Source organism: Crocodylus siamensis, chromosome 4 (assembly GCF_052110815.1).
Source record: "Crocodylus siamensis isolate JL-2025a chromosome 4, ASM5211081v1, whole genome shotgun sequence".
Lineage (NCBI taxonomy): Eukaryota > Metazoa > Chordata > Crocodylia > Crocodylidae > Crocodylus > Crocodylus siamensis.
This window is the reverse complement of record NC_143398.1, coordinates 214,587,465-214,605,546: the sequence shown is the minus strand read 5'-3', so window position 1 is coordinate 214,605,546 and position 18,082 is coordinate 214,587,465. Positions and strand designations below refer to the sequence as shown.

The 18,082-nt window shown below is 42.1% G+C and overlaps 1 protein-coding gene across 9 annotated transcripts in view; it reads left to right on the top strand.

The window, feature by feature from the left end:
- Window positions 1–9,082, top strand: part of PKP4 (plakophilin 4) — a 275,173-nt gene extending 266,091 nt beyond the window's left edge. For all 9 annotated transcript variants that reach the window (XM_090045672.1, XM_090045670.1, XM_090045673.1 and 6 more), the window contains 2 exons: window positions 4,784–4,857; window positions 5,948–9,082. In XM_090045672.1, coding sequence (XP_089901798.1) covers window positions 4,784–4,857; window positions 5,948–6,196 — 323 coding nt within the window. In that variant the 3' untranslated portion in view covers window positions 6,197–9,082. The remainder of the gene's footprint in view (window positions 1–4,783; window positions 4,858–5,947) is intronic.
- Window positions 9,083–18,082: the final 9,000 nt, after the last annotated feature.

The following is an 18,082-nucleotide window of genomic DNA, read 5'->3' as shown; positions in this document are numbered from 1 at the left end:
AGTTACCAGCTAGACAAACTTTAATTAAAATACTTTTAAGCTGCACCTTATTTACAGAGCCTATATTATGCATATGGAAATGCCTAATGTATCTGAATGGGAAGATTTAGTTCACATGTTCACACGTTTGTCTTAAAAATGTGAGAGAATGGGGATTTAGTGTCTAAAAAAAACAGTGCTTCCTTTTAAAAAAAGTTACTTTTGATCATAACAAACAACATTTTTATCAACCAAAGCCTGTTGCAGGAAGTTGCTTTTTATAGTTTTATTCATAAATCTTAGGAAAAATATTCCAAGACTTCATCATCTCACTGATCTCAACCTCCCCCCCAAAAAAAATATTCCATTTGCCCCCCCCCAAAGTATCTTGCACCCCTCTGCCAAAAAAATATTCCAAGAAGAAAAAATTGAAAAAGGAATACACAAATTCCGTGCTTGAAAGCTTATTTATTTTTAAAATCCCTGATTTGACTTTAACTGCTGCTGAGGGACAAATCTTAATTGTGCTCTTATCTTTTAAACTATGAGTTCATGCTACTGTTTACTAATGATGTATGGTTTCTATGGCAGTTAATTACCGTGTTACATTACAAGTGTGGCGTCACAAACACAATGTGGTTTTCTAAGGAAATGTGAATTAAAAATATATAGTCTGAGATTTGTTTGTCCTGCTAGCATTGTTGCATATATACTTATTTAATTTTTCATTGTACTTTTTCCAGATAAGGATTTTATTGTATTGGTAAATATCATAGTAGTCTTTAATAGAAAGTAAGCAGGGTGGGTAAAAAGAAGTAGTAATCTATTTGGGTCTCCTCTGATTATTTCGTATTCTTATTTTTGTACTAATGAGTATCTATTTAAATATGACTGAATAAAATGTTATGCATGCTGTAGATGTAACCTTGACTTATCTTTATGTGGATAAAACTGCTCATTTTCTAATTGTGCATAAAAGTGAATTAACCATAAAAATTAGCACTTGTATATCCTTTTACAGATGGAAATTTATTTGTAAATCTTTGCTAATTCATCCTCACAAAACCCCTAAGAGGTAGATGATGGATGGGCGTAACAGGGTGCCATCTCCAGCAGCATTTTTAAAGGCCAGTGAGGGAGGCACCCTTCAAGTCCTGCTATATTTTCTTTCTCCTTTAGAGACCAGCTTCCTCCCCCTCCCCTTTGCTCATCTGCCACGACTTGATGTCACTTGGTTCTTAAAGAGGGAGGCTGACCCAAAGGTTCCCAGATGGACTCTAAGGCTCACCACCTGTAGGATAATGAGCCTTCAGGACAAAATGCACGCTCCAATCTTCCTGGACATGCCCCATGCCTCGCAGATGTTTATAATCTTCTCTTTATGTTGGGGTCTCAGCCGCTGTGGGCTTACCCTGCCTCTCTCTATCTAGGCCTGTCAGTCAAAACCCACTAAGCAGAGCTTGACTCCAAAGCTCTAGCTCTGTAACCCACTTGGGCTCATGGCCCTCCGTTTCACACTTTTCATGACACCAGGCCTACTGGCCCTTCTATACTACACCCTTGTGGTGCCAGGCTGTTTGGGCCTTGGCCCCCTCCGGCTTTGCCCCTCTCTCTATAGTTAAAGCTGTTCGCCTAAGTCCACCCACTAGGACTCAGCTTCAAAGCTCCTAGCTTCCCTTCAAGTGACTCTGGGCTTGTGGCCCTAGTGCTTCACCCCAATGCGGTAGGGCTTCTTGAGCTCTCTATCACAGCGCTCCTCGGTACTATTGAGACCTCCTCCTCCACTATAGCCTCAGCCACAAACCACTGACCTTAACATTGAACGTAAACAATAGGCCCCTGTGGCCATATAAAGAAAATAAAGGTAAGAGAGGCAAACTGCCTGCTTACATGCGATTGGGCTTCTGTCTCCCAGTTTGTCGCATTCTTCCTGAGGAGGTTGCCGTAGCTTTTCCATAGTCATCAGGAGTCCCCCTCTCTGCTGCCTCCGGCCTTCTCCACCTAGGGTTTATATGGTTCTGGCCTTTCCCTTCCAGTCACCTGACCAGCCAGTACGGCTCGATCCTTAACCCCTGCTCAACTGGACAAATACACCTGGAAAGTTCTGGATTTAAAGGGGCCACCCTGCTTCTTGGTAACAGGGCTAGTGTTCCCCGTTAAAATGGGATATCAACACATTTCTGCATTGAAAATCATAGGTATAATATAATTTTGGATGATCTGTGAAAAGCCACAGATGGAGTTAGCATCAGAGTAAGGACTACAATTGAACAATAATGGCTTAAAAACTTGCACTTAAGTTTTTTCTCATTTGCCTTGTTATAACCAATACTAACACTTCAGTGGTTCTGTCCTGGTATTCTGATGTAGGCAATTAACAGCTGTTCATTTGTAGTGCTACAGGGGTGTGTAGGTGTTTCAGCCTCCTGGCCAAATATGTATAGCAATATTGAGTGCATTCCACCTAAGTGTTATACGTAAGGAAAGCCTTGACCTAAAATGCCATGGAAATTACTGGGAAGGAAGAAATGTAACATTCCTTTTAGGTTATGTTTAGAACAGTGTGCCAGGTGAATAATTTAGGTATTATCATTAATATTTTTAATATTTTGAGAGTAAGACATTGTAGACAGATAGTATCAGGCCCTGGAAAATATCACTGGCTAGATAGTAGGCCTGTGTGAATAGGGAAGTATTCGATTCAGATTCAGCCGATTCAAAGGACAGTGATTTGATTCAGAGATTTGGATCACTGTCTTGAATCAATTCGGCTGATTCAGAAGATTCAGCGCTGATTTGGAGAGATTCGGTGATTCAGATTAGCCGGGGAGAGGCAGGAACAGCTGAGCAGCTTCTCCGGCTGTGCCTGCCTCTCCCCAGGCAGAGAGAGCCATGGGAGAAGCCCCCAAGACTGTCATGCTCAGCCCCAGCCTAGTCCCAGCACTTTAAAAAAAATGCCCCACACTCACCAGATGCAGCAGCAGCAGCAACTGGGACCTCTGGGCGGCAGAGCCCCCCCCCCATGCAGCACAAGGCAGTGGGGGGGCAATAGGCATCGTCCCCCTACACCGCCTGGCACCCACATGGCAGCTGCCCCATGGCGTGGTTGTAGTGTGGCTCCACAGAGTGCTGCACACTGTCTGGAAGCTGGGGCTGAGTGTTGTCGGGCTCCAGGTAAACCACTCCAGCTCCAAGACAGTGCACAGCACCCTGCTGAGCCACACTGCACCTACACCAGGGGGCAGCTGCTGCACAGCTGCCAAGCAGGGGGGAGCGATCTCCACTGCCCCGTGCTGCACAGGGGCTCTGCCACAAGCACCCAGAGGCTGCAATCGCCGCTGCTGCAGCCAGTGAGTGCGGATCTTTTTTTTTTTTTAAAGCTCCGCACTCACCGGATGCAGCAGTGGTGATTGGGGCCTCTGGGCACTTGTGGCACAGCCCCCCCTGCACAGCGCCAGGGTAGTGGGGGGCAGAGGGGATTGCCCCCCACCACCTGGCACCCACACAGCAGCTGTCACGTCGCATGGGTGCAGTGTGGCTCAGCAGGGCGCTGCGCGCTGTCTGTGAGCTGGGGCTGAGCAGTGCCAGACTCCAGCTCACACGTGGAACCGCCCCAGCTCCCAGACAGTGTGCAGTACACCACCAAACCATGCTCCGCTCATGCAATGCGACAGCTGCTGCGCAGGTGCCAGGTGGGGGGGCATTCCCCGCTACCCACCACTGCCCCACACTGTGCAGGGGGACTCTGCCACGAGCACCCAAAGGCCCCAATCCCTGCTGCCGGAGCTGGTGATTATGGGGCTTTTTTTTGTTTTTCTCTTTTTCTTTTTTTAAGTGCCAGGAGGCTGGGCCGGGCAAGGCAGCCATGGGAGCTTTTCCCATGGCTCCTCCAGCTGTGCCTGCCTCTGCCTTGGTGGGGGAAGCCATGGGGCCTATGCCCTGCTTCTGCTTGCCCAGCTGGTATGGGGGGGTGCGATGCAGGCACAGCTCACTCTGGGCAGCAGCAGGGCAGAGCCCCCACTGCCAGTTCTGCTGCATGTACATCAGCACTGGGAGTGGGAGCTCTGCCCTGCTGTTGCTTGCCAGCCAGTGCAGGAGGGTGCAGGATGCGGGTGCCCCCTTCTGCCTGGAGCGAGCTCTACCCACATCCCGCCCCCCGTCCCCCTAGCTAGGCAAGCGGCAGCAGATCAGAGCCTCCACTCCCAGCACTGTCGCACCCACATCCTTTGCCCCCCCGTTCCCCCCCAAGTAACATGCCCCCCCCGCCCCAGCTGGGCAGCTTGTCCCAGTCCCTCCCTCCCCCTTGCCCCTTCCTTCCCCCCTCCCCCAACCCCAACAAACTTACCAGCTGGAGGCCATGGTCAGCTGCCTGTTTAATCTATGGCTGAATCTCCAAATCAGCTGAATCTTTTCTGAGGCTTTTTGAAATTGATTTGGATGCTTCAAATCGATTCAGAGCTTTTATTTGGTCTCCCAATTCAATTCAGATTTGGAGATTCAGTCCCTGAATTGGGCCCAGTGTCCTCCAAATTGAATCAGGTACCGCAGCTTTGCACAGCCCTACTAGGTAGGCACCTCCCTGAGACAGTTTTAAAACCAGCACATCCTGCATCCATGTAGGTGGTTGAATTAAATGACCCCCAAGGTTTCTTCCAACTGTGAATGAACACAGAGGGAGTAAGCAGTGCAGACAAGTTCCTAAATATACAGGTGCCACTTTATTTATTGTAGGTATCATGACACTGACAAGGTGGGCATACAAAAAATAACTGCTAAATTTGATACCATAAAATATTTTTTACAGGGTCCAGCAAAGCTTCACCAATTTACATCAGTTCCTATTCTTCACCAGCAAGAGAACAAAATAGACGGCTACAGGTGATTTTTGAAATCTCATTTCAAAAGACGCTGCTAAAAAGGGTCATCCTATATTACTGCTGTCTGTTTTAACAAACTGAAGGGAGATACTATTACTGTTATATACACTTCTCATAAAACACTTGTAACATGTAGTTAGTTGTTTTTATAGACTGTTACTGTACCTGGAGATAAGCTATCAGTTGCCACTTTATTATCCTTTTAATTCCATGTCTTTTCGTCACTTGATTTCAGTCTTGTTATGGTTGGAGCTGACACTCATCTCCTGACTTTTAGTTTTAGTTTCTTTCAGAAAATCTTTAATATTCTACTTAGAAAACAGCTGCCTCATAAAACCAATTTCTTATCCAGCTGTTTGACAATAAAATATGGCTGCCTCTCTCTCTCTCTTTTTTAGACCCATGATTCCCAGTGGGTAAAAAAAGACTAAGGTAGAAGAGAAATTTTCCATAGTTTTGTCTTTCCTTTGGTAATTCTTCTCAGTGGTTTAAAAAATTAAGTCCTGCCTATGTTATCTATCCCACTGGTTGCGCTTACCGATGATAGATCTAAAAAAATCCAAATGTTAGACACTAGGGGTGATTATACATGTGCTCCATGAGTTGGGGGGCAGGGGTGCGCGGTGCTTTAATTCAAGTGGCTCCTAGCACTGCTGTAACTGAAGTTCCTGGAGTATTTCATGTACCAGCATCCCTGCACTTCAAAATGGCAGCAGGGGTGCTTTATCTGAAGCTTGTTGAGCGAGCTTTAGGTAAAGCACCCCCACTGCCATTTTGAAGCATGGGAACACTGATACATGAGACACAGGAGGCTGCTGGAGCACAGTAATTAGCACTCTCCAGCAGACTCAATTAACTGAGCCTGCTCATGTATAGGCACCCTAGATTAAAATTGTACAGATCAGTATGCAGAAACGTAGCCACACAACTCTTATTTTGCATGAGAAGATAATAGGTAGCTAAATGCGTACACGAAAGCCCATTATACATATGCTGATAACTGACTCAGAAGCGAGTTGAAAAACTCAAAGATCTTTTCCTTCAAACACAGTTATAAAATACTAATATTTATTTGTACGTTTTGTCAACAGCATCAGCAGTTATACTACAGTCAAGATGACACCAACAGAAAAAACTATGACACATACAGATTATATTTGCAATCCCCACATAGCTATGAGGACCCATATTTTGACGACCGAGTTCATTTTCCAGCTGCTTCTGATTACACAACACAGTACGGACTGAAGTCAACCACAAATTATGTAGACTTCTATTCCACTAGACGACCTTCTTATAGAGCAGAACAATACCCAGGTTCTCCTGACTCTTGGGTGTAGCACCAGAAAGTTACACAGAGAAACATTCTATCTTTCTAATATTGCTTGAGAAGAAAAGGAATGGCCTGTTTGCTATTTTGATGATGAAATGTGGAAGTGAAATAAAAGAAGGCACAAGGAAGAGCTTTTTACAAGGAATTATCAGGAAGGTGTGAGAGAAATTGGAAGGGAGGTCTTTTTGCTCTGTTTAGATGTTAGATCTAATTACTTGTAGCTCCTGTAGTCTGGTGAAGGTGTGGGCGATGTGATGAAAGGTTTGAGAATTGAGGAACATGAATTTGGGAAATGTGTAGATCAGATCAAATTAAAGCTGATTTTTTTTAATGTGAATAAAAGTCTTGCTCTGAAAGTTTGTACAGAAAAAATAAAATGGATGCCCTTGTTTTATTGCTATTACTACATGTCATGATTGTATGCTATTACGTCTTGTACATTTTTTCTGTTGGTGTAAATATGGAAATGCAACATTGGTTAAAAGTGCCATCATTTGTAATGAATTGTGTCATTTTAAGACCGATTAGAAAAGATGACATCTAGAAACAGACAAAGAAAATCCAAGGAACTGTTATAAATTGAAAAAAATATATCATTTTTGGTTTTTAAAATAACAGTGTAATTTTGAAGCACAAAGTACACCACTCCCATTCCCTGCCTCTTTCATAGATTACTCCACTGCCATTTTCTATGCACATGGAAGAAAAATAAATGTGGAAGTCTCATCCATGTAAAGTTGTTCCCTGCTCATTTTTACTTTCTGTGTGTAATTTCAAAAGCAAATTCAGCAAATGTTAATCTAATTGCTAGGGACCTACTTAACTCATGGCCAGAAAAAGGAATTTTTGTGGCTTGGTTGTAGTACAAAGAGCCAATTTCGCGAGCATTTCCCAGCAGCTCTGCCCCTTACCACTAATTGGCAGAGACCCCAAGAAGGAGGATGGATGAGGGGGTGGCCGCCATCTGGGCTGCTGGCTACCCTTTGTGTGGCCCTGCTCCTTGCTGCTGATTGGCAGAAAAGCCCCAGGGGGAGGAGGCAGCCACTATTGTTGCTGCTGGCTGCTGTTCATGCCACCCTGCCAGCCAGCACCTTCCTCTCCTGGGCAGGCTGCAATGGCAGTAAGGACTGATGGCTCCCACTGGGGAGCTAGCATTTTATTTTATTTGTCTGAGTTGATTTTGTGGGAAGTTGTGGATTTCGCTGTTTCTGTGAAATCACAAATTAAGTAGGTCCCTACTAATTGCATGTTGTAAGCAGCTTAAATATATCACAGTTTTGGCCATTTTCCAAGTTTTCTGCAGTTCATACATTTCCTATTTGTCAAGTAGCAGCTAAAGCATGAAATTATATATGTTCCTCCCTTGTTTTTCCTCCAACCTAATATTTTCACTTAGTATTGTGAATCCAAGACTTTTCAGTTTTATCTTGCTTGTTGCAGAAAAAAATAGATTTCCCTTAACAAGAATGGATTGTCAGCAGTCTATCTGGTACACGTTCAACTTCCTCTATTTGCAGTTCTTGTCCAAAAAAAAAGAAATCCACCACTCAATCATGCATCTTCCCCTGACTGTAGATGCAACTAGATTATAATAATTCAAGTTAACTTGTCTTCACTGTCCTTTTCATTGTAGATTTCAAAGCGCTTTACAAGGATTCCCCGTTTCACTGATAGGATAATTGAGAAAAGTGAATGGAATTGCTTAAGGTCACACAACAAGCCAGTAGCTTGAGAACCTAGTTTCCCACGCGCTGGGCACATCTACACAAGATGCTACGTCACCATAGCGATGAGCTATGGCGACATGGCTCGTTGCTAAAGCGACGTAGCATCATCAGGCACTAACTGTGATGCTGCCACTACTGTACAGTAGCTCATTGCTGCTGCTCTGTAGGGTCAAAAACAACCAATGTGCTGCAATCAGGGACAATTGTGCAATCGGGAACCACTATTTATCAGACTACATCTGCCTCTTCATTAAACAAGTGCCAAGAAATGAAAGAAAAATTACCACTAAAATAATAAAAACTCAGACCAAACTCTGACTTCATTACAGCCATGCACTCTCCCCCTCGTTATTGTTGCATAGGAGCCACTGAAGACAGAATTTCTCTTCCTGTCTTGAGATGGTGCCTTCTTTCTCCAAAGAGATCTTTTAACACAGAATAAGTCTTCACTTTGAATTCACTCTGTCAGAACCACTTCCCAGCAGATCTTTTAGCAGACTTTTGCTTCACTGCCATTAGAGTAAGATACAAGATGTTGGGTACAAAGAATATGACCCAGCAGGCATTAATTTCACAGGCTACCATATGAGTGACTCTTATTTATATATCGTCGTAATGAAATAAAAGTTAAATGCCAAACACTATGTTGGTGTGCTCCATACGAATTAATAAACTAAGGCATTATGGTGCTGTACTCTCCACGAGGAGAGTCTTGAGCTAGATTATAAGAGAACTTAACTGAAGTAACAATTTGAAAGTGTTAGCAAGATATTCCAAGATCTTCAGCCAGCATCTTTTTAGCTTGCTTGTCCTGGGAAGATTAATAAATTAGTCGACCATTTTGCACCCTGACACTAAGTGTTCCTGTGCAGATGGGCACAGCCCATCTTGTATCAATCTCACTCTGAAAAAATTATGGAGGAGACCATCTGAGGGGTAAGTGGCCATGCTGCAATGATTCTTTGCTGAGACTAAGTTCTATCAAGTTCAAATGCAAGAAACTAAGCAAATCCCCCAGTCCTGCAGCTCCTGTGCTGTTACATTGATTCAAGCTGTTCATTTGCTTCCATTTTATTGGTCTCATTTATTTATGTATTTTTTACACATTGTTATGTCTTGGTACTATACCAATTAAAATGATCTGTACAGTAAATTTGTTGACTAATTCCCTGCATACGTTGCTTCATATTTGGATGGGCAGTGGTTGGAAAAGGAAGAATTGAAGACCTAGATTTCTTCCATTTTTCATACTGATTTTTGTACTGCATTCAGACTTTCAGTCTGGTTTCAAAATGCAGGTGCATAATTGTGAGCTAAATTCCTTTAAAGTGAACTGTACTCACAATTTTGCATTCAGCTTGATACCTCCAGTGAAAACAATAGAAATGGGAAGGCAGGATTGTTAACAGAAACAAAGAGCAGATGGCCTCTGGAGTGGGTGCTGCTGATTTAGCAATTAAAAGCCAACAATGAGCTTTTTTTTTTAGCTTTTTTTTTTTTTTTGCTTCCACCTTCCAAAGAATGACATAGTGAATCTGATGCAAGAAAAGTGACTGCTAAAACATTATCTAAAAAAAATAAATGTTCAATAGGTTTAGAAAACATACAATGGAGATTTAATAAGAAACTGTGGAGGACTCATATGTGACTGTAACGTTTATGGAGGAAGTCAGAAAGGGGTGATTCAGGAGAATATGTGGGATCTTGAGAAAACAGTCTTTTATAGGTAAATGGGAAGAATGGTAAGAAATTGTCCTGCCCTATTAAGGGATCAGAGAAATAACAAAGGGACAGCGGCCAGATGCTCAACCACTTGGGGTACTTCTTAAACAGTCCTCAGAGAAGTTCCTTCCTACAAAAAAACTTGCTATCAGATCTGGAGTCCTGTCTGTATGGAAAACATTATAGTAAAGAACTGAATTTAAGGGACATACATTATGCATGGATATTTGCAGAGTTTACTAGGGCTGCGTGAAGCTATGGTCTCTGATTCAATTCAGCAGAGATTCAGCCCAATTCGGCAGCCAAATCTCTGAATCTGAATCGAACCAGGAGACCCTTTAATCTCTCCAAATTGAATTGCAGAGATTCAGAGAGATTTGACGACTCAGACATAGATACAGCTTTATACGTTTTTTCTACATACCTCGAGGTACCAGGCAGGTTGTGAATGCTGAGATGGTGGGGAAGATGGAGCATCCCACAGGAGTGCAGGGGGGTTCCGAGCGTGCTCGGCGGCGAACCCAGAAGTGGACCGGAAGCACTTCCTGTCCACTTCTGGGTCCACCATGGAGTGCACGGGGGACCCCTTTGGCTCAGTGACTGGTGCCTCCTGGGTCCACCCGGGACCCCCCATGGCCAATCATCAAGCTGGGGGCACAGGGGGGTCCACCACCAAGCATGTGGGGGCCCCCTGTGGTACGCTCCATCTGTCCCACCATCTCAGTGTTCACGAGCCACACCTGGTACCTCAGGGTATGAAGAAAAAACATTTAAAAGCTGTGTCCATGGCCAAATCGCTGATTCTCCGAATCAGAATCGAATCTTCAGATTCTGCCAAATCAAATCAGGACAGTGATCTGAATCAGCGAATCAAATCACTTCCCCGAATCCGGCTGAATCCAAATCAAATGCTGCCTGCTTCACACACCCCTGAAGTTTACCTGTACGCATTAGTCTGTCTGGCATGGTTACATACAAGCAAGTATTCAGGGAAAGCTAGATAACCCAACAAACACAAGTTAAGATTAGATTTCATGAAGGGGAGGAAGACTGCTTTCCACCAGGTAGATGAAGGCTGTAAAAAACCTTTATAGTCTGTTTTCACTGCCCAGATCATGAATGAGGCATCTCCCAAATGTTCTTTCTGAGAAGGGAGAGGAAGGATAATCCCAGTTTATAAATATTACAAAGCAATAAATGTCAGTTTTCATCCAAAATCAATAATTTATGTATTAAACTTTGTCTTCTTTGAGACAATGGCTTCTATTTCTGTCTCCACTAATGTACCTCTTGTTCATTTCACTGCTTGGAAGTCAACAGAGCTACTGACATTCAGAATTAAAAATTATGAATGCTGTCAAATGCTTTTCATTAAGAATGTCACCTTCTTTAGAAGAATCCAGCAAGGAACTTCTAAATTTTGTGTATTTAAAATAATCAACAATGCACCATCAGTAAGAAAATGGCCACTGTGGATACTGCTGCATATGGCAAGAATGTACCAAGTAGAGGACTCAGAGGGAGCTCACAGGTTCATAGGAAAGTAGGACTGGAAAGGGCCTGATGAGGTCACCTAATCCAGACACTGCTCAAAGCAGGATTATCCCTAATTAAACTATCCCAGTCAAGTGTCTGTCCACCCTGCTCTTGAATACTTCCAAGGATGGAGAATTGATGAACCTTCCCCCAGACAAATCAGTCTTTTGCAAGCCTTCTCCAGTTGTATCCTGAAATGGAGACAGTGATGTTAGGAACCATCACCAGAAAAATCTTGTTAACAACTGAAGCAAGCCATCTGGATACATTTTGTACTTCTCTATTATGAGAAAGACAGAGAGGGGGAGAGAGTGTAAAGGAAGATAGTATTCTGTCATTAATCTGAAACACCCTTCCAAAAATGTGGACTCTGGAAGAATTCAGAGGAAGATTGCTAATCGTGAAAGTACAACACCCTTCATTTATTTGAGGTGCGCAAGTTATTTTGTGTCAGGACTGCATTGAAGAATTACAATATGTTTAGCTATGCTAACCCTACATGGGAGAAAAGCTAAGCATTCAGAAGAACAAAGGAAATGTGTTGCAGGACTGAAAAGATACTTTGGGGGGGGGAAAATAAACGTGTGAATTCCAAGGCGCTGTCAGATGTTCCAGAACCAGACAGTACAACACCCATGTCTAGCAAGCTGCTGATAGAGTTGGAACAGTGCTCCAGTTCTTAATGAGTTTGCAATTATGGACAGTGCTCCAATTTTAGAAACAACTCCCCCAAATGATATGAAATTTAAGGTTGCCAATTTCCACCTACACCATAAGATCGCTGCTGTTCCTGCATAGCCTAGAAAAGATTTTTTTTTTCCTCTTCTGTGGTATTCATGTGCAGCAATCAAGCAGCTGCCTGGAGAGAACAAACTCTGATCAGACACGTAAGTTATTAAATTCTTGGGGGTTTTAAGTTCTTTTGATAAATGTACAATGCTTCTGCTTCACTGAGGCTTCAACTCTATGGAAAGTTAATTATACATTTTCATTTCTAACAGGCTAATTTTTTTGTTTGTTCACTGTGCTTCCTGATGAAATGTTCATAACCTTGTTAAAAAGCTGCTGACGTCTCTTGAAAAAATGGTACAAGAAAAATCTATTTAGAAATTGCTCTGTTTCTGTATTAAATATATCTGGTCCCTCATTTGTCACCAAGGACATTTAAAGTAGGATTTTCAAGAGTATGTTTGCTCTTTTATAAAGTCACTGGTCAGGTTCACATTGCTGACATCATTGGATCTCTGATACATGGTCATGATAATATACCCATACCATCAAGTTGGAAGATTTGCCATCCCTGGGTTTTTGTGATGCCACCACACCTTATGAGAGGTTATTTAGAGGTAAGAGATACTACCAGATAGGTATGCTGAGGAAGAAAGCTCTCTGAAAGCTCTCCAGCACCACCACTGCAAAACAGGACAGGATCTGTACCTTCAATGATTACATCATTTCCTTTTCTTTCAGTGACTGGCTTCAAACCCATTGGTGGGATTCAAATATTTGCAGCAGAGAGCATCCCATTTGTACAACTTGCTTTATGTCAGCAACCAGCGTGTCATGAAATGCCATGTTGTAACTTGAGCAACATAATGCTGATTTAGTAATTATATTATAGAAACTATTCTGTTTGGATTTGCTAAAGTGTGTGTGAACTTAAGCCATCGATGCGTTTTCTACTTCAGATTGCACAATGTGTATTAAAAAAATGATGCTTTGTTGAGGCTAGTGAGGCTGTGTTGTTATTAAATATAATTGAGCAAAGCTAAGCTTCTGGGGACAGACAATTCAAGAAAAGATCCACATTGCTATGTGATATCTTATTAACAGTTCTTAATTTGAACCTTTCTATGCTCAGCTGGTGATCCTGGAAATGTTTTATTCTAAATTGTTTCCATCTCCCACCAGTCCCTGAAGTGATTTGGTAATGGACTGTTCATGAATTCTACATAAAATAAAATGGCCTGCTTTTTACTAAAGCCTGACTTCAAGACAATTACTACAAAACAAATCCACTGCCACTCTAAGTACAGCTCTTGCTCAGTAATGTCCTCTTCTAAAATTTAGGTTGATACTGAAAAGCTTTTTCTTAACCCCATGGCTTCAGCAAACAGTGGGAATTCAAGGTAACAATCAATGGTCAAGGAGTACCTGTGTGCCTTGCTACTGCACAGTTTAAAAGGCAAGTCCCTGGGCTCCTGAACAACTTGACAGAGATGACGTGCATACCTAGAGGGAAGGTTCTGACCACATCACTATACCAGCCCCCCTAACGGGTGGCTCTGCATTTCTAATATCCTACGCTAAAAGAGAAACTTTCACCCCAAAGTGCCCAAAACACATTTAAAAATGTGGATCAAGTCCTGAATGTACTTAATTTCCAGACTCTCATTAGCTCTAGTAGTAGTTCCTGGTGTAAAAGAATTTGGTCAGATGGATATTGATGTTCCCACTTGGATTATGCCCCTGCTTAGTCCTTAAACTATTAAGCCATTTTAGCCAGCAAAACAGCAGCCTTAGAAATATGAACATGTTCCACAAACTCGGTGCCTAAAAATGGAGAAACTGAATTGTGAAAAAGGTGAATTAAAGGAAAAAAAGGAGAAAACAAAGCCAGTCCTAGTCTCTCCACCTATTTTCCACAAGGACAATAGTATCTTAGGATGTCTATTCCAAACTAGACAAGAATGAAACTCTCAATCCATTAAAACCTGAGTATTCTCAAAGGTTTAATAATGTGGAACTATGTGAATGGGGGCTAAATCAAGCTGATACCTCTCCCAGCAGCTAAGAAAGCCAGATGAGACTAGATTTATTGAGAACATTTGGGCTTCTGACGGTGCTGTAATTACAGATTCCATAGCTATTAATCAGGTATTTGCTGACTTCTTTAAAAGTATATACACTTCCAATAATCTCCCTTTTCTAATGGATATAAGCAACTACTTAAATCAAACCTATCTGAGCAGGCTGCTAGAGAGGAACAAGTTCTAGATAAGGCTATCTCTACCACAGCTGTTGAAAAGGGCTTTGATTAATCTGTGTGGCCTCAATGGTTTCACTTTTCTGTAGTTTCAAGGGCTTCATGAATCACGTACAGTATTTTAAAATGAACAAAAAAATCTTTTTTCAAGTAGAATTGTAAAGCTTATCATCCCTGATGCTGGTCACAGGGTACTGAAGAGGCTTTCAGTGTTCTTTCCCCCACAGTATGGACATGGTTTGACTTGACCAATTGACTGCTCCAAAGCATTCATTGTATATAGTTATATGCAATCAAGCGATATCTTTAACAGAACAAAATTAGCTTATTCTCAAAGTGGCAGGTACTTTTTTATCCTGTAAAAAGTCATATTCTACTTATATTGTATTGATGGGGTTGGTGCACTGCAGGGACCAGTACATAGTGTTACCAAACACATTCCTCCTGATTTGGTTTTAAGAAATGACTTTATCACTGCACTGCCCATAGACAGAATGCCCTCTGGGATGGGACAAGGGATGCTGGGCAGGCTCCTGAATTCCTGAGCTCTGGTCCTGGCTTGACTGCTGATTTACCTCACCTCTCTCTTTGTAAAATATGAGGCACTAATACTGACCTTCCTACTTCACTGGAGTGTGGCATTGATTAACCACTTCATGTCCGTTCTCAAGCTTAAAGATATAAAATGTGTTGTTATAAGATACTAACTTACAGGTAGGAGTGTTTTTTGAGACTTACAAATGTCTTTTGGTTTTAACTATTCTGATCCATTCTCACTAAATATAGATCATCATTTTTAAAGGGCTAAATATTTTAACAAGATTTTTCCCCTTTTGGCAGCAAGGGGAGTGAGTTTTATCACTGTTTCCTAGGGGTCTACTCAACATGAGCAGGGTGACAGAATGTAGCACTACCTGATTAATTCTGATTAATCCTTACATTTCCACTGATGTGGATAGGGGTGGTAAGCAATCATCATTAAGCTTATTTTACAACAGTACTGAACTGCAAAGATCAGAGCGGAAGTTGGCATTAGAGCCAAACATAAAATGGAGACAATCCTGGCTCTTAGTCCTTTGTTTAGACTGCTAGGCTGTGCAGCTCCCTTCCAATGGAATAACTTCTCACAATAACATGAGTGTCCTGTCTGGACCCATGTGATTTTGTAAAAAATCCCAGTTTTAATCTGTGGAGAGGGACAGTGGAATCTAGCCCTCGTGGCTGTAAAGAGCTTGGAAATGCAGACTCTGGAGGCTGAATACCAGAAGACATAAAAAACTAAAGTGCCATGACTGACAATCGAAACTGATTTTTCAGCCACTCTGTTGTGATTTTTGGATGCTTGGGGCTGGCAATACTAGGATTCAGTGAAATATTCTCAACTAGTTGAGAGATGCTCCTTTAAAGAAGGCTCCAAGAAATAAGGCTTATTACACTTACAAATTGCAACTTGCTTTGGCTTTTCTTTCTCTAGTAAATTCATTTCTGAGTCTTTGTTACTGATTTACAACACTCTAAATACTGCCCAAGGCCTGCCAAGAATTTTGTTAGTCTCCAAGAGGAAAGTGAACAAAACCACGATATGGTTTTAATGGACCAGGATATAAAGTGTTTTCTACAGGCACACTTAGGTTCTGGACAAAGGTCAGGAACTCTCCCAAGGAAAATCAGGAAGACTCTCACTATTGACACCTTCTGTATCTGCTGTAAGATCCATTTTTTCACCACAGTATTCCCCAGAGAATCAAAGTGAAAGAAGATATGGAGTTGCTCTCAAAACCAGCATAACTAAGTCTTCAGTAATAAAATACTTAGCTCTTTGTAGCCATAGATATTGAGACACATTTGGGAAGAGTGTTTTTGAACTCACTTCACACCTGATTTTTCTTCTGTATTTAGCAGATGTCAAAACCACAAACTACCTTACGATCACAAGCTGGGAAAAGAATTCAAGTTTTCTATCTTCAACCTGCTGCTTTCAGTGTGTACCAAGATTACCCATTAAAATCAGTGAGAGGCTCCTGCATGGTCACAAGAACCAAGGTGAGTTTCTAGAGTGATTCGCCATGTTGTGTCTGCGCCTTGGGAAGAAAAAATACCAGCTGAGGTCCTTACTGATTTCTTTTGGTGGTTAGCATGAAAGAGCTCCCCATAAGAGGAGGTCAGCTGAGACTAGCTCATAGTTCTATACAATATAATCCATTAATACTTCTCTAAAATTACTCTTTCCTTTTCTACTTGTAGGCGGAGTAAGAACAACAAAACAACAAAAGGCAAAGATAATTAGACTCCTAATTAGACCAAACTAGCCATCTTACCCATCTTTAATGAACAAAATCAGGAGCTGCATGCTGGGCAAAAAAAAAAAATCCAGCTGGGAGCCACTTTTACTATTTCCAGCTAAAGCTTCTTAAAATTTGGAAAAAATTAAAGCAGAGCCTGAGGTCTGCTGAGAGGAGAAAGCAAACATTTCAATTTCCTGATATTTATTGGGATCTGAAAGTTGTTTTCAACTTCAGATTTGTCATACAAAAATCACTCAACCAACAAAGTTTCACTCCAGAGCCAGCTCTCTGAGGGAGTTGAAGCAGGGCCTGTTTGAGGTAAGACTCACCTCTAGAAGTGGGTGTCTTTCCATGTACTCCAGGGTGCAGCGGGGGTGGGGGTGCTTTAATTAGATTGGCTCCAATAGCTGCTTTAATTAAAACACCCACAGAGTCCTGTGTCTTCAGTGTCCCACACTTCAAAATGGCAGCAGGGGCACTTTAACTAAGGGTTGTTCAACAAGCATTAGTTAAAACACCCTCACCACCATTTCGAAGTGAGGGCACGTTGAATACATGTGACGCAGAGGCTGCTGGAGCATGCTAATCGGAGCGCTCCAGCAGACTCGATTAATCATGTCTGCTGCAACATGTGCTAATTAGCACGCATCAGAGCAGGCTTATGGCATATGTATAGGTGCCTGAGAGTCCACCAGTCATATTTTATGGGGTTATTTACACCCACACGAAAATGATCGTTTGGATCTTAGAAGTGCTTTGCAGCCACATAGTCTGGCTGTAAATAGCTACACCAGGTGGTGACCGTAATGAATTGGGGGTTGGACTAGTTGACCTCTGGAGATCTCTTCCACCCCTAGTTCTGTCCATGACTCTTTGCCACACTCAAACATGGAACATGGGCTCCTGGTTGGCAATGGAGACCATGGATGTTGAAAGGTCTCATGGTATTTGTATAAAGATGGCCTGGCTGAAAATGATGTGAATAGCGTAGTATGCTGACTTACTGTGATTCTGCTTAGGCTTCAGCAGTTAAGACAGGTTGATAGTTACCCACATCCTAAAGAGTTTCCTTTTATCTCATATACTAGCACCCTGAGTGCAAGGTGGTAAAGATGTCATGTCCTGTCTTCCAGCTGTCATGCATTTCCTTCATGTGTGCAATTTCAGTCATTATTAAAAAAAAAGGCACCCTGGGTAAGATTTGAACTCCTCAGAACATCTGCTGCTTGGGATGAGCTTGTCTAACCCTGGTTTTAGTGCAAATGATCATGGCTGCCTATACTGCACATTCTGCCTATGCTGTTATTGTAGAATCTCAAATACACTTCATTGACTTCATAATTTCCCCGGCTATATCACTGCATAGGTTAATGTTCTGTATAGGAAAATAAACCGTTACAATGGGTCTGCATTGTTTGAAAACTAATAACTGAGGTTCTCCTGTTGTGAGTCTCTCTCTCATCAGCAGCAACTTTGTGCATCCTGTCACCAACCTTCAGAACCAAAAAAGATAATGAAGACAAACTTTGTTGCTTATATTAATGCTCGAAAGTAAAAATACAGGGTGATTGCAGGGAAACTTGAAAAATCAAGATAAGGATAAACAAATCTTTTGAGATCCTTATTGAGATTTATTC